Source organism: Lontra canadensis, unplaced genomic scaffold (assembly GCF_010015895.1).
Source record: "Lontra canadensis isolate GAN:19392208 unplaced genomic scaffold, GSC_riverotter_1.0 scaffold24, whole genome shotgun sequence".
NCBI lineage: Eukaryota > Metazoa > Chordata > Mammalia > Carnivora > Mustelidae > Lontra > Lontra canadensis.
The window spans coordinates 14,838,527-14,861,022 of record NW_022631018.1 but is presented as its reverse complement, the minus strand read 5'-3'; the positions used below and the strand labels follow the sequence as shown (position 1 = coordinate 14,861,022).

The 22,496-nt window shown below is 38.7% G+C and overlaps 1 protein-coding gene across 4 annotated transcripts in view; it reads right to left on the bottom strand.

Annotated features, from left to right (window-relative positions):
- AKT3 (AKT serine/threonine kinase 3) overlaps nucleotides 1-22,496 on the bottom strand; it is a 295,963-nt gene that overhangs the window by 56,156 nt on the left and 217,311 nt on the right. For all 4 annotated transcript variants that reach the window (XM_032862896.1, XM_032862895.1, XM_032862898.1 and 1 more), the window contains 2 exons: nucleotides 10,390-10,512; nucleotides 2,127-2,255 (listed from right to left, as the gene is read on the bottom strand). In XM_032862896.1, coding sequence (XP_032718787.1) covers nucleotides 2,127-2,255; nucleotides 10,390-10,512 — 252 coding nt within the window. The remainder of the gene's footprint in view (nucleotides 1-2,126; nucleotides 2,256-10,389; nucleotides 10,513-22,496) is intronic.

Below are 22,496 nucleotides of genomic sequence, written 5' to 3'. Positions count from 1 at the left end.
CTGTCTGCTCGACCATCACTTCCCCACGCATCCTGTCCGGAGAAGACAGTATCTCCCAAAGACAGTACAGAAGTTATCTCCTGTCTCCCAGGGTCTTCTGCAACGGGGAAGCGGGGATCGGCGTCACTACCCCTTCAACTGGTGTCGGCTGTGACAGAAGTCATAGGAAGCCTATGACAGAGACGGTGGGTGGTTTCTGGAACCAGGCCATAAGAGGAGATACATGCACGAGTGTTTGCAGCAGCATCATAGCCCCAAACTGGAAGCAAAGCAAACGTCCATTGATGGCTGAATGGACACACAAATTGTGGCTTATCCATTTAACTGAATATTACTTGGCCATTAAAAGGAATGCGGTACCAAGAAAATGCTAAAAACATCGATGAATCTTGAAAACCTACTACGTGAAAGAAGCCAGACACAACTGGCTCCCTATTACAGGACTCCACTGACACGAAGTGTCCAGAAGAGTACCTCTACAGAGGCGGAAAGTGGATCATGGCTGCCTGCGGGGGAAGAGGAGATAATGGTGCAGGTTTTGTTGTCAGAGTGATGACAGTACTCTGGAACTAGACAGTGGTGACAGTCACATGCCACTGTGAACATAACAAAAACCACTGCTGAAGGTTAGGGAGGGTGGCCTGTACTCTGATAAAATTATTAAAAATATCCTATGAAAAGGAATTTGCAAAAAACTAATGAAACATTTCTTAATGGTTTACTAGGTGAACAACAACAACAAAAACCTAACAAAAGAAAACAAAACAAAACAAGAGGAAGCACCTTTTGACTCACTAACTAAGACATTCGCTGTGGAACCCGAGGCCGGGGAAGTCTGGACCACAGGGCGAGGCTGAGGCTCTAGGTCAAGGCTCCAGGTGCCTGTGAGGGGAGCAGTAGGCGGGGGCATCGACTGTCAGAGGATGGGTGAGGATGCCTCCCCACCCAGCCTCCAGCCACAGTCACCCCGCCGCTGTGCAGTCCGTCTGGCTGAGGCCCCACGTGCTGTGAGGCAGAGATAAGCCATCCCTGCCATCCCCCCGACTCTGAACCAGAGAGCACATAAAATGCTTGTTTTTTACCACTGGGATTTGGAGTCCTTTGTTACAAGGCCAGAGTAATCTGAACTCTATCTAAAATAGCCACCACACCACATCCTTCCCTTTATCCAGCTTTATTTTTCTCCCCGGCCCTCATATCCATTAGATGACATGAGGGCATTTACTTCTTCACATTGTTTTGCTCCAGAGAGCGGGGTCTTTTGTGTCGTGCTCCTGTAGCCACCTCACCCGCGCAAAGGCCCGACACACGGCAGACACATGATAATATTCGCTGAACACAAATTAACGAATGATTATGGAACCCTCGGCATGGGGAGGTCCACGTCACCTTGGCATGAATTCCAAGACGTAGCTACTGTTTTTTCATTAACTTTCCCTATAAAATACTTTCCAATAATAAAGTATGGAAGCTCACAACACTGCGGATGTCAATTGTCATTATTTCTTTGTTTCAGAGGAAAATTCAAGATGCCTTATAAAACTGCAAACACTCCTGCAGATACTGCGCAATTATTTGATTTTAATAAATGAATCAAAATGGGCATCATCAAGAAATAAAATATATGTGGCCAAAAAATAAAAACTGACTTACTCTACTGAAGTTAGGACTTTGTGCTCATAAAATTTAATTGCTACATATTCTTGCTCTATAATCCCATGCTAAACAAGTGAGAGCAAAGTAGATGTGATTCATGTTGGTGGAACTGAAGCAACAAAACAACGAGCGAAGGGGAAAAAAGAGATAAACCAAGAAACGGACTCTTAACTCTAGAGAACACACTGATGGTCACCAGAGGGGAGGTGGATCGGGGGTGGGGGGTGCCGTGGGAGAAATAGGTGATGGGGATTTGTAAAAATCCACTTATCAGAATGAGCACTGAGTAATATACGAGATGCTGAATCATTCTATTATACACCTGAAATTGCTGTAACACTGTATGTTAACTGTACAGGAATTAAAATTAAGAAAAAGTAGTAGATAGCACGTTTTTTAATGCTAAATGGTTTGCTTTGCAAACCATATGGCCATATTAGTTTTCTCCTACAAATGCAAGCATAGCCTACCTCTGGTGCCAGATACTCTGGTGTGCCACAGAATGTCTTCATGGTGGCTGCATCTGTGATCCCTTCTTTGCAAAGTCCAAAATCTGTAATTTTTATGTGGCCATCTTTATCCAGCATCAAATTCTCCAACTGTGTAGTAAGAAAAATGACAATTTGTTTTATAGTTTTCAAAAATAGGAAAATACTGTTTTGAAAAATTATGGAATGCTGAGTAAGATATTTTGGAAAGAGGACGTAGCTGTAGTTAATAGAACTCGCAGCACTTACAAACCCTATAGCTTCCTAACTCATGTGTAAAAAGAAATCTGTTGTATCAAATACTTCATGATGATAAAATTATTGATTTTTAAACCAATGGGAGTAAGAGCCATTATTGTGTAAGCTCCGAGAACTAAAACCTAAATAACTTCAAAGCAAACAGCAATCCTTTTTTTTTTTTTTTTTTTTTTGCTTATTACATTTTGTGATCTAAACAATCCCAAAGAGACGAGCGTCTTCTTCTAGATATATACAGATGGTTTTCAACAATTGCTCTTGGGAATCTATTGCTATTATAAAATATTCACTTACAGAAATGTTTTTTGGTGGTTGTTGTAAATCAAACCTAAATCTTATTTTGTAAGGTAAGGCGATATCCTCTTTTGAAGATCTTTGTAATAAAGAAATACCAACCCTTTTAAACATAAAAAGAAAAAGAATATCAAAGTCAAACATTCAACAGTTAATGAAAATATATAACACAAATATTATAAAACTGGAATCTCTTTGAACCCATTAATTCAAAAACACCAAAGAGAATTTTAAAGATTTAACTGAGTAGCAAGATTATTTGCCTCAAGTGAAAATTATAAAATGTATGGGGGGGGGAGGAGTTTGTGCAAAATCAGTGCAATTAAAAATAGCAACAATAACTGATCTTCTCCTCCCAATCTGAACCCAAACTTATGATTATCATCACACAGAGATACACATGAGGTCTAAGTTGTGACCTTATAGTCTTATACAGACAAGGCTCCTAAGCTTGTTCGGTCATCTAGGTATAACCTAACGGTTCACACAAGAAACACATAGACAAGAAACATGTGAAAAATGTATTAGCAGGAGAAATGACAATTAGCTTATTTAAGGAGTGGGGACTTATTCTCCTTCATGTGATGACATATGACAGCGCTTACCTGAACTCTGAAGTCACTATCAATTTCAAAACAGAACTCCATATAAGGATATAAACAGTTATCAATCATACAAAATGTGATAGTATATTTTGTCACATTATCCAAAGTCTTATACATGAGAAACCCAATATAATTAAGGAAGTCACGCTCACGGAAGGAAACATGAGAAAAGACCTAAGTCCTTGGGGACAGTACTGGCTGAACTAAGTGCTCAGTACACGTCTCGTGTACTGTAGAAACTTCAGTGAAGCAAGTCTGTCCTTTACAGGTCTACAGGAAGGTGAACGAACCCTAAATAGATTTTTGAAACTTTCAAAAATAGAAGTTATTTTATTTTACCTAAATTCAGATTATTGTGCATCTTCCTTATGCTCCTCTGCTAACTGGAACTTAAAAATCAAACCTAATTTGCACAGATGGCAACAGGTCCTGAGGACTGAAACCAGTCAGAAACATCGAGAAAGAGTCTGTCTACTTCCCTTTCTTCTGATCACCACTCCCTGCTTTGGTCTTTTTTTTCTTCAGGCTTCTGGCTTTTCAGCCTTCTTCCTTCTCTTTCAAAAACACCCGCCTCTTCCCTCTCCCATCTTGCCACACTGAGAAGTATATACCAGAGAGTCTGCTGTTTTGGTTGAATGAAAATATCAATGTCCCGCTCTATTCATTTTTAAAAATATGCACAGTTTTAATATATGAATATTATCATATTAAAAACAGAACCAAATTCAATTCTTAAAATGCTGAAACGTCTTTTAAAAGTATTTAGTAAACCTCTTTTATTAACATACTACATAAATTCTTATAAAAACTTCAAATAAAACATAATAGTATTGAAGAGAATACGAATGTGTGTCTATAGTCCATTTCTTTCCTACTACTCCCGTCTGTGTGGGGAGCATATTTTATTACTCCTCTCTATACGCATTATGTGCATCGGAAATTATTCATGGAAACATGAGAGCATGTACCATTTCTCTACATTTTGACAAGGCTATTTGGAAGCGAATGGAGACAGAAGTTTTTAAAAAACATTGTTCTTTAATACCAAAAAGTGTATTTTTTAAAAATCCCGATCTGCACCTTGTTCTCTAGTCTCCTATCTCAATTCTAAGATGCCAAGGGTTGAGGGACAAGGAATGAACCAAGACTCAGGGTAGGGTTGGAGGAAGGAATACAGTAAACGTGACCATGAGTCCCAGTCTGCCCAGAACGAGGTGGTTTCCCAGGACGCAGGACTTCAAAGTTCTGTAACTGGGAAGTCCGGGGCAAATCAGAACAGGTTGTCATCCTATTTGTTTTATAAATCAGCTTTTTTAAAAAAACAGTACAATAATAAAGGAAGCAATGAGGTCAGACTAAGGGATGACTGTGAGAGGCGGGGTGAGGCAGCACACTGCCTGGGAGGCAGGTGAGAGCCAAAGGGTCACACAATGGGAGTGAGTCAGAGAATGCAAACGTCAGTTCCAGCTTCGCCCTTACTCACTGGGAGACCTTGGGCATGCTGTTGATTTCTCTGTCTCTCAAGTTTGTCTATGAAACAGAGGTAAATAACAGTAGTATCTGATGTGGTTGCTTTGAGAATTAGAGATACTGAATGCGGAACTTTACATACTGTACACATTCAATAAGTGTAATCGATCATTTAGTCAACGTGGAGAGTTTAATGGCTGAATTACAAGTTATCACAATGGTGTGTGCTCCTCGAGACAACACAGGAAAGTTCAGAAAAAGAACACTCTAATCAGCTCAGTGACACTGTCAATATGCAATAATTTCTACTGAATAAAACAACAAAACATAAATACTTCGTATTTTTTGAGCCAGTTTTTAAATGGTGTCCACCTTCTCCCATCAATTACTTTTGCTCTCCGGACATCCTGAAATGTCATTTTACCAAGCATGACTGACAAATACAACTTATCCATTAAAAAGTATCAACAGTCGTCAGAGACATATCACTTTACAGAAAGGATTTCCCCAAACCTAGTCTTGGATAAGGACACATCGGGGCAACCAAACATCCAGTCTTGTTAAAAAATAAATAATAATTCGACACAGATGCATAACCAAGTTTCTGTGGAATATGAAGAACCATCAGCTTCGTGATTAATAAATGTGGAGGTTGTACGGAATCACCTGGAAGTCTTTTCAAAGCAGATCAATGGCTTAGAGCGGATCAAAATCACCTGGAAATCACTTCCTCGATGCATTAAACACTAAAGGGGATTTAGTCGAACATTCTGTGCCAAGGAGAAATGAAATAATTACAAATGATCTCTCCTTGGTTCTCTTCCCTCAATCTCACGGCTCGGCTCTCTCAGCTTGCGTGGGCTGCGAAACCCAGAATGCCCCGTGGTGCTGACTGCTCGGGTCCTCTCTGTTTACAAATTCCAAATCCATCTGCTTTTATCTCCCATCAGTCTTAGTTTCCGAGACTGAGGACAGGCATTATGTTTATGCTCCACGGATGCATCCACAGGCCGAAGCAATGACAAAATCAAATAGGAGGTTTGAGAGAAAAGATTTTATATGAAAAACCCAAGTGATGCTTGCTGTTTGTCCAGTTAGAGAAGGTTGCGTTCTAACAGTTCATTCTCTGAGGAGAGAGAAACTATTTACCTATAGCTCAGAGTTCCCATTCAAAAAAGGCAATGTTTTTCCCCCGCAGAAGCAGACAGCCATTATCTGTTAGAAGGTCTTAATTCAGTGCATATACAAAAAAATGTAATAGATTGTGACATCTTTTTTCCCTCTGTGCTTTGTGGACAAGAAATCATAGCAAGAAAGTACTCTGCTCCTTCTTATTCTTGCTGGTGCGTAGCATAAAACTAAACTCTAAAAATCCTTGCTGTCTTTAATACAGTGCTTCTCAACACTTCCCAGTACGATGAAAAATGAAATTTGTCGGGCGTGAGCAGCATCGGCGGACGAGCTGCTTGAGGCCAGACCTGGCTGGCCCAGAAGCTCCAAGGCTCGGGTCCTCTGTAACCCATCTGTGGTGCACAGGCTGGGAAGCTTTGCTCGGATGTATACCAGGCTGGCCAAGTTTTGTACCCTCCCATAGACGCGCATTCTACTATCTCGCTACCGTAGGTATCTCTTAGGTATCATTTTATTTAAACGGCTGGCACTGTGATTAAACAGAGGAATGAAACCTGCAGTTCCTAAGGGCTCTGATGGCTGTCGGGGCGGGTATGAACTATCCCCTCCACTCGGTCTTGCACCCCATTCTGGCACAGTTACACCAAACCCGATGTGTGGTACCCAGACTGCCTCCGGCCCAAGAACGCGTCAGGAATCTGTCCTCTGCTCACCGCCTTCTCAGGTTTAGGGCCATCAAAGTGCCAACATGTTATACAAGTTGACCTGCAGGACCTTAACAACCCCGAACTTTAGAGAACGTGTGGAAATACTGAAGGAAAACACGTCTCCACTTATGATGCTGCCTAGGCTGGAGATGGCTGCTACTGCACAATGGGGGGGACCCCACTTAGGGGGCCAGGCTGCTTAAGAACTAGACTACACACAAGGAACGCAGCCCAGTAGTACAATGTAATTTTAGAGGGTCAAGAGGTTCTTAATAGCAGTGGCTTAAGATTTTTACTGAAGAGAGAATCCAGAGTAACAGGTGAGAAGTGGGAACTGGGCGAGGGGTGCCGAGACTCCGTAGGTAAAGCAAAAAGAACTCGGCTTTTGGTTAGACTACGGGTTTATCTGGGGCGCGTGTCGGGCGGCGGATGAAGCCGGGGAAGACTCGCGGCCCATCGTTCTGGGCCCACATGGAGACCCGGAAATTACCTAAATCCATTTGTTGGTTTTCTCATGTTAATAATGTAAATGGTTACATTAACCACTAAACTCTCTAATTAGATAGAAAATAAGATTAGATGAATCACCAATAGAATGTAGCGATTTATATGTGATTTTCTGCCCTTTCTTGCCCTGTTACAAACTCCCGGAGAAACTGAATCTTCAAGAACTCCGGTATCCTTATAAGCACCTTTGCATACACCCCCATACAGCCTATTCTGTACTTGGACGGTGTTGCCTTTGAAAAGAAAGCTTCCACCTGCCAAGTAAGAACTAAGCAGAAAGGAAGATTTCAATATATTTTGCATTGCTGACAGAATCTTAAAAGGGATTTCTTCAAATGTTGATGCTTTCATGAAGAGACACTAGTTTTCCCTAAGTAATCACAAGGGATCTGAGTCCTAAGAGAGAATTTCGTGTTATGGCAAATATTGATAAACTAAGCAAATTTACTTTTAGAAGTGTCACAAAGATCGTAGTAATTTATCTGCTGCCATGAACACCAACTTATTAGGAACTCTGAACTGATAAAATATCTTAAATTAACTTGCACATGAAGTAAGGCTTGCCCTCCCATGATACATGGGGCGTCAGCAAACAGGTACAGATTTTCTTGGGAGGCACAGCTATGACGGGCATCGGATGGGTTTGCATTTGAGTAAACATGAGGTCATTAGTAAGGAGAGGATCAAGACAAATCTGAGCCTGATAAATTAAACTGTGCCTAAATCAGTTCTGACAATGCGGTTTTTGATGTATCTGGTGTAAATGTATTCAAAACATCCAATCTCGTATCTTTAGCAGCTTCATTCGACTCTTGGATTTACAAAGATCTCCCAGAGTTAATCTAACGCATTCCTTCTCCATGAAGATTTCAACTCTAGAAAGGCAGAAGGGTGTGTAAGGAGCAGGACACCGGGCCTGGAGCAAGGATTTGTGGTTTCCATAATCTTGCCCATGTCACCAACTTAGTCCTGGACTTCAAGTAAGACACCTGCTAGACTTCCGGGTTTCCGTGACCTCACCTGTCGAGTATGGAACAACCTGAAATGTCGGCCCACCTACAGGATCTCATTCTATTACACGTAAGCCTGTGCACTATGGATACCAGTAACACTTGTATAAATCTGAACGCTTGGCTTTTAACATTACGTGTATTCTTCCTGGTGTGTGTTTGTGTGGCTTCTGTCCTATGTTATATAATTACTTAGACCTGAAGTTAATACTATATTTAATACTATATTAAATACTATATTTTAATAATGAAGTTAAATACTACATTTTAAAAAAGTAAACTTAAGAGAGCAGAGACCACCTCACTGTCTAGTGAAGTCAGAGGATATGCATACGGTAACTACATGGTCTGGTATTCATACGTACCAAAATTCTGCTTAAGAATTTTGGTCTAACTCTAGCATCAGAAAGGACACAGCAATGAAACTCCTATTAAATGCACTTTGATATACCAACATGTCCATTCATCTCGGAAGGAATCATTAACAAAGACTACTGACCAAGACCATCCCCATTATATCATTCCTTAATCGATCCTGGTGATCAAATGGGCATTCTTTCCCTTGTTTCTTTAGGTTAATAGTTTTGCTTCCAGCTCAAGCATTTTGAAAGTTACTGAGTCCCTCCAAATGATTCCTACTTCCTTAAATCGAGGAAACACCCCCCTTTTTCCCTACAACTAGAATCCATAAAAGATAACACTTCAGGCAAGGGGAGAGCAGCCTCAGAGAAGAGCGAACTATTTCTAAGTAAGTCTGGAAACGCAACATAACTTGTAAGTTTCATCATGCCATGGAACTACTTTCTTGAAAAAACATCTAGATTCAAGATCATCGGATTACTTGGCCGCAAAGACCTAAACTACAGGGGCTTAATTCTGTCACATTCCTGGTTATAAAGACTTCAGGTGCACTTTGGCGTTTGGACATCAGCTCATCCCCGATCTGGTGGATCAAAGCTGCATAGTTCATTTTTCCTAAATAGAGTATTTATAGCTTCTTTTAGACTTGAACGCATAATACATCATACAAACATACATACTATAAATCTCACTGTCTGCATGCAGATAGTACTTTGTGAGAGGGTTATGCCTTAGGGTCATTCATAGCCTAAAGGTACATGACAACAACACCCTGCAAGAACCAGACAAGTGCTTAGTTAACTTAGGAACCACAGGTGTTTAAAAGGAGTGAGGCAGGAGCGAGGGGTAACTGTGATTTCTTTTAGGGTATGGAGATATATTTCGTACAGATGGGATTTCATAAAAGATTTCTATTTCTCCAAATCAAATCATACTTTAAGTGAACTAATATTTACTAAATTAAGCAACTTTGTATCAAATCTTAATAAGTCAAGATTACTGTATGCTTTACTTTTTACAAAAGTACGAGAGTCACATTTAGACTGTGTTCAAAATGTGTCACGGTGCACATTTCCTTAATGTGGCCGATCTAAGTCAAAACAGTCTCGTGAACTTCACTATGACCTTCCATGAGCTACTCCGGGGCTCAGCAAACTATGGCCCGTGAGCAAAGCTAGCCTACTGCTTATTTTGGTAAATAAAGTTCTAGCTCAAGCATCTACCGTCCTACAGGACCGAAGCGTAGGAGTTACAGAAGCGCCTATGGACACCCAAGCCTTTCTGGACCTTACAGAAAGTATGCCAACCCCTGAGCTATTTCGAGGTTCTCGTCAGGAAGGAACTCAGAGAAGTCAAGTCACTACTGTCCAAAAAACAACATGGAGCTTTTTGAAATGGAAAATGAATGAATCAAAAAGGCTGTATTAAAACGTTCCTGGTTTTTAAACCCACCACAAAGTGAAGACCAAAATCAAATTAAATACATCCCCCCCACAAGAAATATCTTACATATGATAAAAGTTTCTCCATAACACATCACAGGACGGTAGAATGTAATAATTAAAGTTACTTTAGAATGTCCCTGACAAAGTCACTTGACTCTGAATTGGATGTTTACCATTGCCCGTAAATTTCCAGAAAAATGAAACTGTCATGGGCAGGTCAGAGCTGTCAAGCAGAAATTACGGCGCACGTCAAAAACTCAGACATGAAGGACCTACGTCCGTATCAGTGAATGGAATTCCTGTCAAATGCAATGAACTACGTTCTTAAACAGACTGCTTTTTTTTTCCCAACTAAATCTGCTTTTCTCCAAACTCTGTAACTTTGTAATTACTTTGTGTTTGTCCCTATAGTCTCTGCAAAAACAAATTTTGATTACTTTTTTTTTTTTTTTTTTTACCTTGAGATCACGGTACACAATCTTTCCGGAATGTAGATAGTCCAAAGCAGAGACAATTTCTGCACCATAGAAACGTGTGCGGTCCTCGGAGAACACCCGCTCTCTCGACAAATGGAAAAACAGCTGCAGGGTAAACAGCAGGGACAGGATTGTAATAATTACTGATTTAGTGGGGGAAATTAACACAAACATAAAACACCTCTCATCACCATATTGTGATGATAGATAGTGTACTCTCAGCGGACACGGAGCACTCTTACACAGCAGCTGGCTTATCTTCTCCAGGTTTCCAAGGGGAGACTGCGAGCTGTTAAATCAGCGTTTTAATCAATATACCAATCTTGTTTAAGGCATTCTGCTTGCTACCCATTTAACCTTCAGTTACTCGAGGAAAAAAGTATGCATCATCAGACTGCATTTTCCCCTCGCTATACTGTCGCTTCACTCTTTCAAGGATGAGGCACTGAGACATGATTAAAATAAATGTACACAACAGAGATGTAATATTTCTACTTAATTATTTGATTTACATTTGATTTCAAAGAAAGGACTGCTGATTTGCCAAAATTGATGGATGGGAGCTTGCTACATTCTACAAGCATCCTGGGCTCCTCGGATCTCTAGAAATGTTTTCAAAGTTTGAATCAAGGTTTTCTACAATGACAAATCATAAGGCTTCAAGTTTTCACTTTAGTAATGGCCAAAAGGACTGAGAAGCTGCCGTTACCTCTCCTTACTTCAGTAATAACCACAACACCAACCTCCCCTCATAGAATCATTTAAACCACACGCTCATCCACTTCTCTTCGTCACCTACAGGACAGATCACTCCTCAGTCAACAGACATTTCCTGGGAGCTCACTGCGGCCACACACGCAGCTCTCCATTTAGACTAGCTCCTTATTTATGAAACTGCCCATCTCATCTCAGTTCAACACGGCATATGGGGAAGGAGCAGGTTCCTGGCACTATGAATTGACTTTCAATGTACTGTTTCACTGTATTAAGAAATCTGCCAAGAACAATGAAAGATCTTGATGGTGCTGGGTACACGGCTAGATATCACTGTAGGTATTCAATACACGTCTGTGATTAAAAAAAAGAACCCATCAGTGTATCCTAGACTAAAAGATCAGAAATTAACTACACCTTCACATGGATTATGGACTCTTGGTGCTCCAACAAATGTCTAAGAATGATGGTTAATGAAGACTTGTTCCTCACACACCAAATCATAATTTAAGCAACATAAAAACAGATTTCTTCTGACATATTTCTTCCTTTTTTCCACCTCCACTGAAGAGTCTATCATTATTTTAAGATCTATTTTATCCATAACCCACTGTCACAATAAAGATCAGGAGGGAATATGACTTAACATTAGTTATAGTAAAACTAAAATACTTGGCAGACAGTCTCTAAACTCTAATGCTCTCTACTTTCTTGTCATATTTTATCAAATCTAAGATGTTCCTGATTGGAACTCCATCATCATTTTAAGTTAATACTAAGAAACAAAAAAAAGTTGTCAATTCAAGCTATAATAAACCATCAACTATCAAAGGAATTCTGACTGCAGAAATGGTAAATATGTCTTACAAATGATCCAAGATAGTATGCCAAGAATCAAACCAATATGTACAATTACTCAGGGATATCTCAAAATTTATTCATTTTATATAGGCAGATACATTTTCTTAATGTATTACCATCCAAATGAGGATGAGAAGTAGAAAGAAGCATGTATCATCAGTAAAGCTATTCTGAAAAATGTCTGGGTCAAAATAACTTCTGCCATGCTTTATCCAAAATACCGCTAGCTTGGATGAAGGAGCCCCTGTGATCTCTGTGTAGATTTGTGGCAATCCTCTAATGGGATGAAAATATTGTTTAGATTTCTAAATTTTTCAAAAAAAATGTCAAGTTTACTACTTACATATCTACTGTATAAAAGATATAGAGCCTCACTAAATCAATATAATACATGCAGGCTTCGAGATCTTTATTTGGACCATATTCTTCAATTTGTCTCCCAGCCAAATTTCTATATAAATATCAGCTTAAAAAATTATGCTTAAGGAGAAGAACTCTATTTCTCAATCTGCTGTCCTGTCATGTCTACCCTTGTTACCTTATAGAACTAATTCTTGCTAAGATTAACCAAGGATCTATCTCTTAATTGCCAAATATAATGATCTATTTATAGTCTGCCCTTCTTCCTGGTCTGGACCTGAGGACGCTGGCTGTTGGCCTCCTCCTTGAACATGTTCCTTGGCTTTGGTGATACATCTCTCACCTGATTTTCTACCTAAGTCTCTGGTATTCCGTCTCAGTTTCTACCTTGGCTTTGAATCAACTTTCCACTTAGTGAGTATTAATTATTTTAAAGTCACTGTGTTGGGCACTAGTTAGAGAAAAAGATGGCATACAGATGTAGAGAAATCAAATAAAATAATAAAAGACTAAAACACAAGGGGAAAGGGGGAAAGGACATAGATAATTAAAATGAGAGGAATACAAATGAATACAGTTCATGAAAACATGCCATCTTACAATAATCAATGAGAGCAAGATAAAAACATAAAAAGACAATTTAGCATATCCAGAAAGAGCATTGTCACTGAAAGGGTTGGGAGATGAGTATCTTCATACACTGGTAGCTGGGGTATAAGCAGAGAGCAACTCTTCACAGGGCAATTGGCAATAGATACTAAGATAATTTTTAAAGTACTATAGTTCCTTCTTTAGAAATTTCCTTTTAAAAAGGGAAATGCAGAAGTCTTTGACAAAAAGATATCCTCTGTAGCAGTATATATGAAAAAAAATGCAAAAACAGTCTTCATACTATATTGAAAAATTAGATTTTCATCTAATATTGTATCAAAATAAATCCCTGATGTAGTCATAGTTAAATATAAAATATTAAACTAATTAAGATTTTAACTAGAAAACAAGGATTAAAAAGTTCACGGGACCAGACTTACCCTCTTGCTGTACACAACTGGGCAAAAACACATAAAACAACAACAACAAAATGACAACTGGGAAAAGTATCTAACAGAATTCTCTTTAACTACTGGACAATGGGCAGTACAGGACCAAGATCTTTGTGAAGAGAGAAACAAATGAGTGAGCCCTAAAACCAGTTGCCTTCTGTCCGAGGCACTTTATGGAACATACCGGCAGGAAAGGACTGATCCCAAGCATAACCCAGGTCTCACCGTTGGAGAGTGAAAAGCAGACTTCGCGGAGGATGAGGTAAAGGCATTTGCAGGACAGGATGAGCCCCAGTGAGAAGGAAGCTACACAAAATCCATAGTGGAGTCTGCTGCGGAGTACGAGCAACGCGCGTGTAAGGTTAAAGTCTGCGAGAACAAGCAGAGAACAAACGGAGGTCTGCACGCCCCGTGACTCCCGGAGCTCACTCAGAGCTGAGACACATCCAGTTTCTGACCAGTCAGAACCACGTCATCACGGAACAGCCAGGCATTCAGGAGACATTTCAAAAACAGTCAAAGGTAAACCCACAAAAGCTAGCAAATACGGAGAAGACAACAAAATCCAGGCATTTGTGTAAAATTCCAGTGATCTGGTATCCGTCAACAATTACCAGACACAAGGAGATGTAGGAAATATGACCCATAACCAAGAGAAAAATCAGTCTTTAGAAAGACCTTAAGAACAGCAGATGATAGAATTAATTAAGACTGACTTTAAAACATTTCATGAAAAGAAAGAGAAAGGAAAATATAAGTAGAAATAAATGGGACTTCTAGAGACAAAAAATAATAATAAATGCATAAATCTGTGTGTCTCGATGAATCCCGATATGATGAAAACTCATAAACACGCACAAACAACTGGAACAGAAGGCAGAGCACATTCAAATCACAGAAAAACCAGTGACAGAAAACCCTTTAAAAATACTGAGGGGGGAGAAACATTACATACAGAGGAACAAATAGGAGAATAATCCTTGCCTTCTAAGAGGCTAAGGGCCTTCTAAGGGGCAAAAAGGCAATGGAACTATACATCCCAATGGCTAAATGAAAAACAAAAACATATCTTAAAATTCTGCATCCAGTGGGAAAATCCATCAAAGAGGAAGCACATGTATGTGAGGAAAATGTTGAGGCCAGGGAAAGAGACAATGGAAGAGGTCAGATGAAGTGATCGCAGACTCGCACGAACTCAAAGTACTTTGCCTCCTCAGCTGGCAGGACGGAAAGGCTTCCTAAGAGATTTGGTGGTGGCCAGGAGTGTCTGGGAGGTTACTGCCTCCGTAGCACAAAGGCCAGGGTGGCCAGGCTTGGCTTAAAAGCTAGCCTGGAAAAGATCACTGCTATTGAGTCAGACCAACCTGAGAAGAACAAGGAAATTATAACCCATTACTGGAGAAAAATCAATGAACAGAAACAGACTCAGAAAGTGACATAGACAACAGAATAGAAGAATACTGTGATAAAGCAGCTATTAAGATATGGTCTCGAGGTTCAAAAGGTAGAGAGAGAAGCATAACAGGGAAATAAATGGGAAGTATAAGAAAAACAAAGTATTAAATAAAACCCTAAGAGATAAAGTCTGAGATGTCCTAGATGAAAAATGAAAAACTGGATTGAATTATCACCTTGCTAGACCATAGGGGTTAAAAAAATGATAACAGACTTGAAGACGCAGGAAACAAATCTAAAATTAAAGACAGGAAAACAATAATGGAAATGATGAACCGAGCATTAATAAACTGTAGGACAGTATCCTGCAGGCTAAAAGATGCATAAGTACACTCTTGGGATAGGACACAAGAAATGAAAGAACAACAACAACAAAAAACTTAACCAAAAAGTTTTCAAATTTGATGAAAACTATAAGCCTACAAATTCACAAAGGCTTTAAAAAAACCCAACAGAAAGAAATGTGAAGAAAATCCTACAAGGCACACCATAATTAAATAGCTGAGAGCAAGTGCTAAAAGGAAAGCGTAACAGGACGGGGGAACTCGGTGAGCACATGGAACAAAGAATGAGAGCAGACGACTTGTCAGAAACTGTGCAAACCAGAGAAAGAGGAGAGGCATCTTTGTAGTAATTAAATATAGAACTGGCAAACTACAATTTTATACACAGCTAAAATAACTTTCCAAAAATGACGGCAAAATAAAGCCTTTTGGGGACATGCAAAAGGTTAGGGAAATCATCAGCAACACTGCACTATAAATGTTCAAGGTAATGCTTCAGGCTGGTGCAAAATGGTACCAGATGAAAAGCTGAGTCTACACAAGGTAAAAAAGAGACTGCAAATCGTAACTTTGTGGGCTAATATATGTTGACTTTTCTTATGTTTTTAATCTCTTTAAAAGACAGTGCTGGTCTAAAACCAAAAAAACAATGCATTGTGGCATTCATAGTACACATAAAGGTAAAAATGTATTAACAACAGCACAAAACCTTGAAGGGGGAAAATGAAGGTGTGCTGGTGAAAGGGTCCTAGGGTTATGTAAGACAGTACAGCCTACCTTGAATATAAAATGAGACAAGTTAGGAGTGCCAGGGTGGCTCCGATGGGTGAGTGTCTGACTCCTGTTGTCGGCTCAGGTCACAATCTCAGGGTCATGAGATGGAACCCTGTGTCCACCACCACTCTCAGCGGGGAGTCTGCTTGAAATTCTCTCTCTCCCTCTTCCCCTTTCCACATTCAGGCCATTATCTCCCTGTCTCTAAATAAACAAACCTTTAAAATCTTTAAAAAATGTGGTAAGTTAAATATGAGTTTGTATTTAAAAACCAACTCAGGGCGCCTGGGTGGCTCAGTGGGTTAAGCCCCTGCCTTCAGCTCAGGTCATGATCCCAGGGTCCTGGGATTGAGCCCCACATCCGGCTCTCTGCTCAGCCGGGAGCCTGCTTCCTCCTCTCTCTCTCTCTGCCTGCCTCTCTGCCTACTTCTGATCTCTGTCTGTCAAATAAATAAATACAATCTTAAAAAAAATGTAAAAAAAAAAAAAAAAAAAACCAACTCCAAAAATTCTTCCCCCTAGTTTGATAGTGAATTCTACTAAACTCCTAAAAAAGAGGGAATAACAATTTCATGCAAATACTTGTAGAAAACAGGAGGAAATACATCTTAAACATAACATGAGGCTAGTATTACCTTAATATAAAACTAGACAAGGGCATTACATGAAATGGTATCGATATTCCCTCATAATCATAGATGTAAGAAGACTTAACAAAACTTGACCAAATCATATCCAACAAAAGATGATAATAATACAGCATGACTAGTGATGGTTAATCCCAAGAATGAAGGACTGGATTAACATTTGAAACCAATGTAATCTGCCATATTAACAAACTAAAAAAGGGAAGACCATACGATCACCTCAAATGATGCAAAAGCAGCTTTTAAAACAACTCAATGGCCATTGATACTAAAATCTCCTAACAAACCAGGAACAGGAGAGAACTTCCTCAAGCTGATAAAAGGCATCTAAAAATGTACAGCTAACATCACATTTAATGATGGCCTGAATCTTTCCCCCCTGAGACTGGAAACAAGAATGTTCACTTCTTTCATTGGGCATGTGCAGGAGTTCCTAGTCAAGTGAAATATGGCGTAGACAGACAAATATATAAATGCCATACTAAGTGGAATAGAAGTTAACTGCCTTTATTCACAGACAGCAAGCCTGTCTACATAGAAATTCCAAAGAAATTTACAAGAAGAAATTATAAAACTTATGAGATTCAAAAGGCTATCTGCTACAACGGAAGTACACAAAAAATCAGTAGTTTTATATGCTGGCAACAAACAACTGGCAATGAAAACACAATAGAAACATGTAAGGAGAGACTGAAAAAAGTTATGCAAGACCTATATACGAAAAAATCACAAAACTTTTTTTTTTTTTAAAGATTTTATTTATTTGACAGACAGAGATCACAAGTAGACAGAGAGGCAGGCAGAGAGAGAGGGGGAAGCAGGCTCCCTGCTGAGCAGAGAGCCCAATGCGGGGCTCGATCCCAGGACCCTGAGATCATGACCTGAGCCGAAGGCAGAGGCTTAATGCACTGAGCCACCCAGGCGCCCCTCACAAAACGTTTTACTAGAACTTAGAGAAGACGTAAGTAAACAGATACACTGAGTGCATGGATCAGAACACTAAGGTTACGGACAGGTCTGTTCTCCCCAAACTAATCTATAAGCTCAAAACAATCCCATCACAGTCCCAGCAGGCTTTTCCGAAAAGATTAAGAAGAGATTAAGAAGCTGATTTTATACTGATACGGTAATGCATAGGATCTTGAAGGGCCACAATTCTGAGAAACAACAGTGCACTTCCTGATGATAAGATATACTTTAAAGCTGTAATAATCAAGTCAGTATGGTATTGGTGTAAGGAAAGACACATCAATTGACTGAATGTAACAGGGAGTCCAGAAACAAATATATGGCATCGACTTTCGACAAAGGTGTCAAAGTCAGAGTAAAGTCTCTCCAACAAAAGATGCCGGAGAAACAGGATATTCGTAAGGGGAAAAAATGAACCTCAATCCTTATCTTACTGTATACATAAAAATCAAATTAAAATGGGTCATAGACCTAAATGTTGTAGGTACAACTATAGAAGTTTCTAAAAGAAAATATCTGTGACTTAGGGTAGACAAAGACTTCTTAGGTAGTAGACCAAAAATATAAAAGCCAGAAAACAGAAGAATTGATAAACTGGGGCTTTAAAATTAAAAGCTACTGTTGTCAAAAAATATCAAGAAAACAGGGTACAGTACAGGAGAAATTATCTGTGATATATTTGGCAAACTACTTATAACTCTTAGAATACAATAAGAAAACAAACCAATTAATAAATAGGCAAAATACTGGGACAGGTCACAAAAACTGTATTTGAACAGCCAAGAAGTGTGTGAAAAGATATTTAGTATCATTAATCATCAGAAATGGAACTTAAAACTATACTACTGCATTTCTGTATACGGACTAGAATAACTAAATTAAAAAGACTGACCCCACCAAGTGTTGGTGAGAATGTGGAACCAACAGAATTCCTACGACATCAATACTGGAAAAGTCAAATGACACCACTACTTTAGAAAACAGTGTTGGAATTTTTTAAAAAACATAAACACGTGCTTACTATAAACTCGGCGATGATACTGCTCAGTATATACCCAAGAGAAAAGAAAGCTGGCTCATGAATGTGCATATCCCCTTTATTATTAGGCAGTAACTGGAATTAATCCAAATGTACATGAAGAGCAGGGTAGATTAACAAGCCTTCCTACGGCCATGCGTGCATCACCTACTCAGCCAGAAATGGAACAAGCTTGGGAGAAATGCAACAAAAATACTGGGCTGAGAAAAAGACACACAGAACAACATATATTGTATGATTCCATTTCAAAGAAATTTCAGAAATGGTAAATGAAATCTTTAGGTCAGAAGGCAGGTCAGTGGTTGCCTTGGGCCAGGTGTGGGTTGGAGGATTGGGTGACAGATGACATGGCAGAACTTTTTGAGGCTATAGAAATGGTCCACATCTTTATTATAATGGGAACTCCATGCACATATACGTTTGTCAAAATTCACGTATATTTCATAATTTTTAAAAATTATGAATTTTAAAATGTTTAAAAATTCACCTCTATTTAAAGTGGGCACATTTTATTATATGTAGATTATACCTAAGCCAAGTTGATTAAGTAATGGAAACAATCTAAATGTTCAAAAATTTGGTCAGGATTTAATAAATTAGCATGTATCTACATAATTAATTACCAGACAATGAGTATTTTATAACACTGAATAAAATGGAAACTGTGTACAGTATACAAACAGGAAAATATACTAATGCGGTAACAGCAATTATTGCTAGATGGTGAGATTTAGAGTGGTTTTCATCTTCTGTTTTATACCATGAAAATGACTTGTAATTATTTAATATTAATTCCCCAAAACACTAAGATTTCCTTAAATACAGAGGCCATCTGTCTTATTCACATCGTAGACCAAGTACACAGCACAGTAACGAGCCTGTAGCAACAAGCAGTCAATAAATTTTTCAACTGAATTGAAGTAACTTTTTGGCTTTTTGATGTTCGGCAATGAATGTGCAGTTGTTACAATTATAATAGGAGAAAACTTTACAAAGCTGTCACATACGTACACTGTTAACCCTTGTGACAAATTTAATGCTCTATTAATTTGGTTTTCTTGGCAGAGGCACAAGGAAAAGAGAAAGACTACACAAGTACCTAGAGCTTGGCCTCCTCACCACCAGACCTCGTATTCCGTGTTATGTGCTTTGTAAGTATGTCAAGAATGAAGGGAAATTCAAAAATACTTTTCAAGTAATTATTTTTAGGGAAAATAAGGCTTACACTTTTGAAGATAAAGTATTTTCATTAGAAGCAAAATAAAATCATATAAAATACCTGAATATCATTTTGTTCAAAAACAGTAGTGAGTTATTTGCAACCCAAGCAAAAAGCATGTTTAGAAATTTAAGTTCCCTTAAGGGAAAAAAAAAACCATGTTTTTTGGTTGGTTGTACTTAGTCCTACTGTAGGAAGACACTAATGTGAATAGATTATCTTACCCTACTAAATAAACAAGTCTGTATTTCATCACGAAACCTGTTTATTTTGAAAACAGACTGATCTATTTTGAAAAAGTTATATTCTTTATTTTAACCGAAGAGTCATTGACATACAAAGTCCTACTAGTTTCAGGAGTACGTCATAGTGATAGTGACTCAATATTTTTATATAGAGTAAAATGATCCTCACAATAATTCTAGCTATGATCTGTCTCCACATGCCATATACGCCCTATGCTGTACATCACATCCCCATGATTTATTTACTTCATAACAAAGTTTGTATCTTAGTCCTCTTCATCTATTTTTCCTGCCCTCCTCCCTCTGGTAAGCAACAGTTTATTTCCTGTATTTATAAATCTGTTTGTTTTGTTTGTTCACTTGCTTTGTTTTTTAGATTCCACATCGAAGTAGAATCTATAGCTTATCTAGCTTTCTCTGTCTGAATCATTTCATTTAGCACAATGCCCTCCTGGCCCATCCATGTTGTTGTGAATGGCAAGAGTTTGTTCTTTTTTATGGCTGAGTACTATTCCATTGTATATGCAAGTGTTTGTGTAGATATGCATATATATATAGTTATAAAAGTAAAAGTAACATATATCCTAAATATGATATAAATGTAATATAAAATATTAAATATATAATATATAATATATATCACATCTTCTTTATCCATTCATCTATCAGTAGACACTTAGGGTGCTTTCTCAAATATCCTGGCTATTATAAACAATGCTGCAATGAGAGGAGAGATGCATTTCTCTTTTCAAAATAGTGTTTTCATTTTCTCTGAGTAAATATCCAGAAGTGGAATTTGCTAGATCATATGATAGTTCTATTTTTATTTTTTGAGAAACTTCCATACTGTTCCCCATGGTGGCTGCAGCAGTTTAAATTCCCAGCAACACTGTACAAGAGTTCCCTTCTCTCTACACTGTCGCCAACACTTATGATTTTTTTGTGTTTTTGTTAACAGCCAATCCAGTGGGTATGAAGTGATACACCATCGTCACTGTGAGTTGCATTTCCTAATGATGAGTCATGTTGAGCATTTTTTCATGTGTCTGATGGCCACTTGCATGTCTTCTTTGGAAAAACATCTATTCAAGTCCTCTGCCCATTTTTTAATGGAGTTGGGTATTTTTATATTAAATTGTATAAGTTTTTAATATATTTTGGATATTAATGCCTGATCGTATGTATTATTTACAAATATCTTCTTCCATTCAGTAAAGTGCCTTTCATTTAATTGATGGTTTTCTTCACTGTGCAAAAATTTAGTATTTAATGCAAGTAACTTTTCAAAAAACAAAAAAATCTGGAAATAAAAAATTTCCTAAAGAATTATCACTGCAATCTAAGATTTTAAACTCATTTTTCCTCTTGTATATACCACTTGTACAACTTTCAGTCATTCCTTAGTAATGGTAGAAAACAAAAAAAGGTTAACTAGAGAGTAACAAAATATGCTCATTTTCAATGATGACATTTGTTATCACAACATCCACTGAGCTTAAAACCTGAATATTCTGAAGACAACTAATTAGTTAAAGCAACAAGACATGTCTGCACCATGTGTGGATCAACACAGCCCCTGGGTTTGTAAAAAGACTTCAGATTAAAAGAATGGCTCTGGCTCCCCCACAGAGACGAATCAATGACAGTGTCTTAGTTTGTTCAAGCTGCTCTATAACAAACACCCAAGATTGGGGGCAGCTTATACACAATAGAACTTTACTCCTCACAGTTCTGGGAAGTCCAAGATCAAGGCACTGGTAGACTGGGTGTCAGGTGAGAGCTTCCCTCCTAGTTCACCAATGGCTGTCTTTTTGCTGTATCCCCATGTGGTGGAAGGGTGAGTAAACTCTTTGGGGTCGCTCTTTTAAGGGGACTAATCCCTCCCACAAGGGTTCCATCCTCATGACTCAGCACCTCCCAAAGACCCTGCCCTCCTGGTACCATCACACTGGGGGGGTCAGGCTTCAACATTGGAGCCTTGTGGTGAGGGGGGCACAAATATTCAGTCCATAGCAAATACTACACAACTGGAACAGTATTAAATACATCATGAAATAAACACTTGAATACTTAATTTTATAGGCTCGAATGAAAGTATTCTTACATTTAACAAGCAAGTCTTCATTGAATTATCTCCCAGATAATGTTTATCCTTTTTACAAGCTAAGCTCACAGTTTGATTTCACACCGGAAAATTAATGCAAAGTAATCAATGTTTGCATTGCATTTTTAAGTAAGGTTCTTTTGAAAATGATTATGATATAGACGTAAGTATAAAAATGCCGTATTTAGGGCGCCTGGGTGGCTCAGTGAGTTAAGCCTCTGCCTTCGGCTCAGGTCATGATCTCAGGGTCCTGGGATCGAGCCCCATATCGGGCTCTCTGCTCAGCAGGGAGCCTGCTTCCCCCCCCCCACCCCCCGCCTGCCTCTCTGCTTACTTGTGATCTCTCTCTGTCAAATAAATAAATAAAATCTTTTT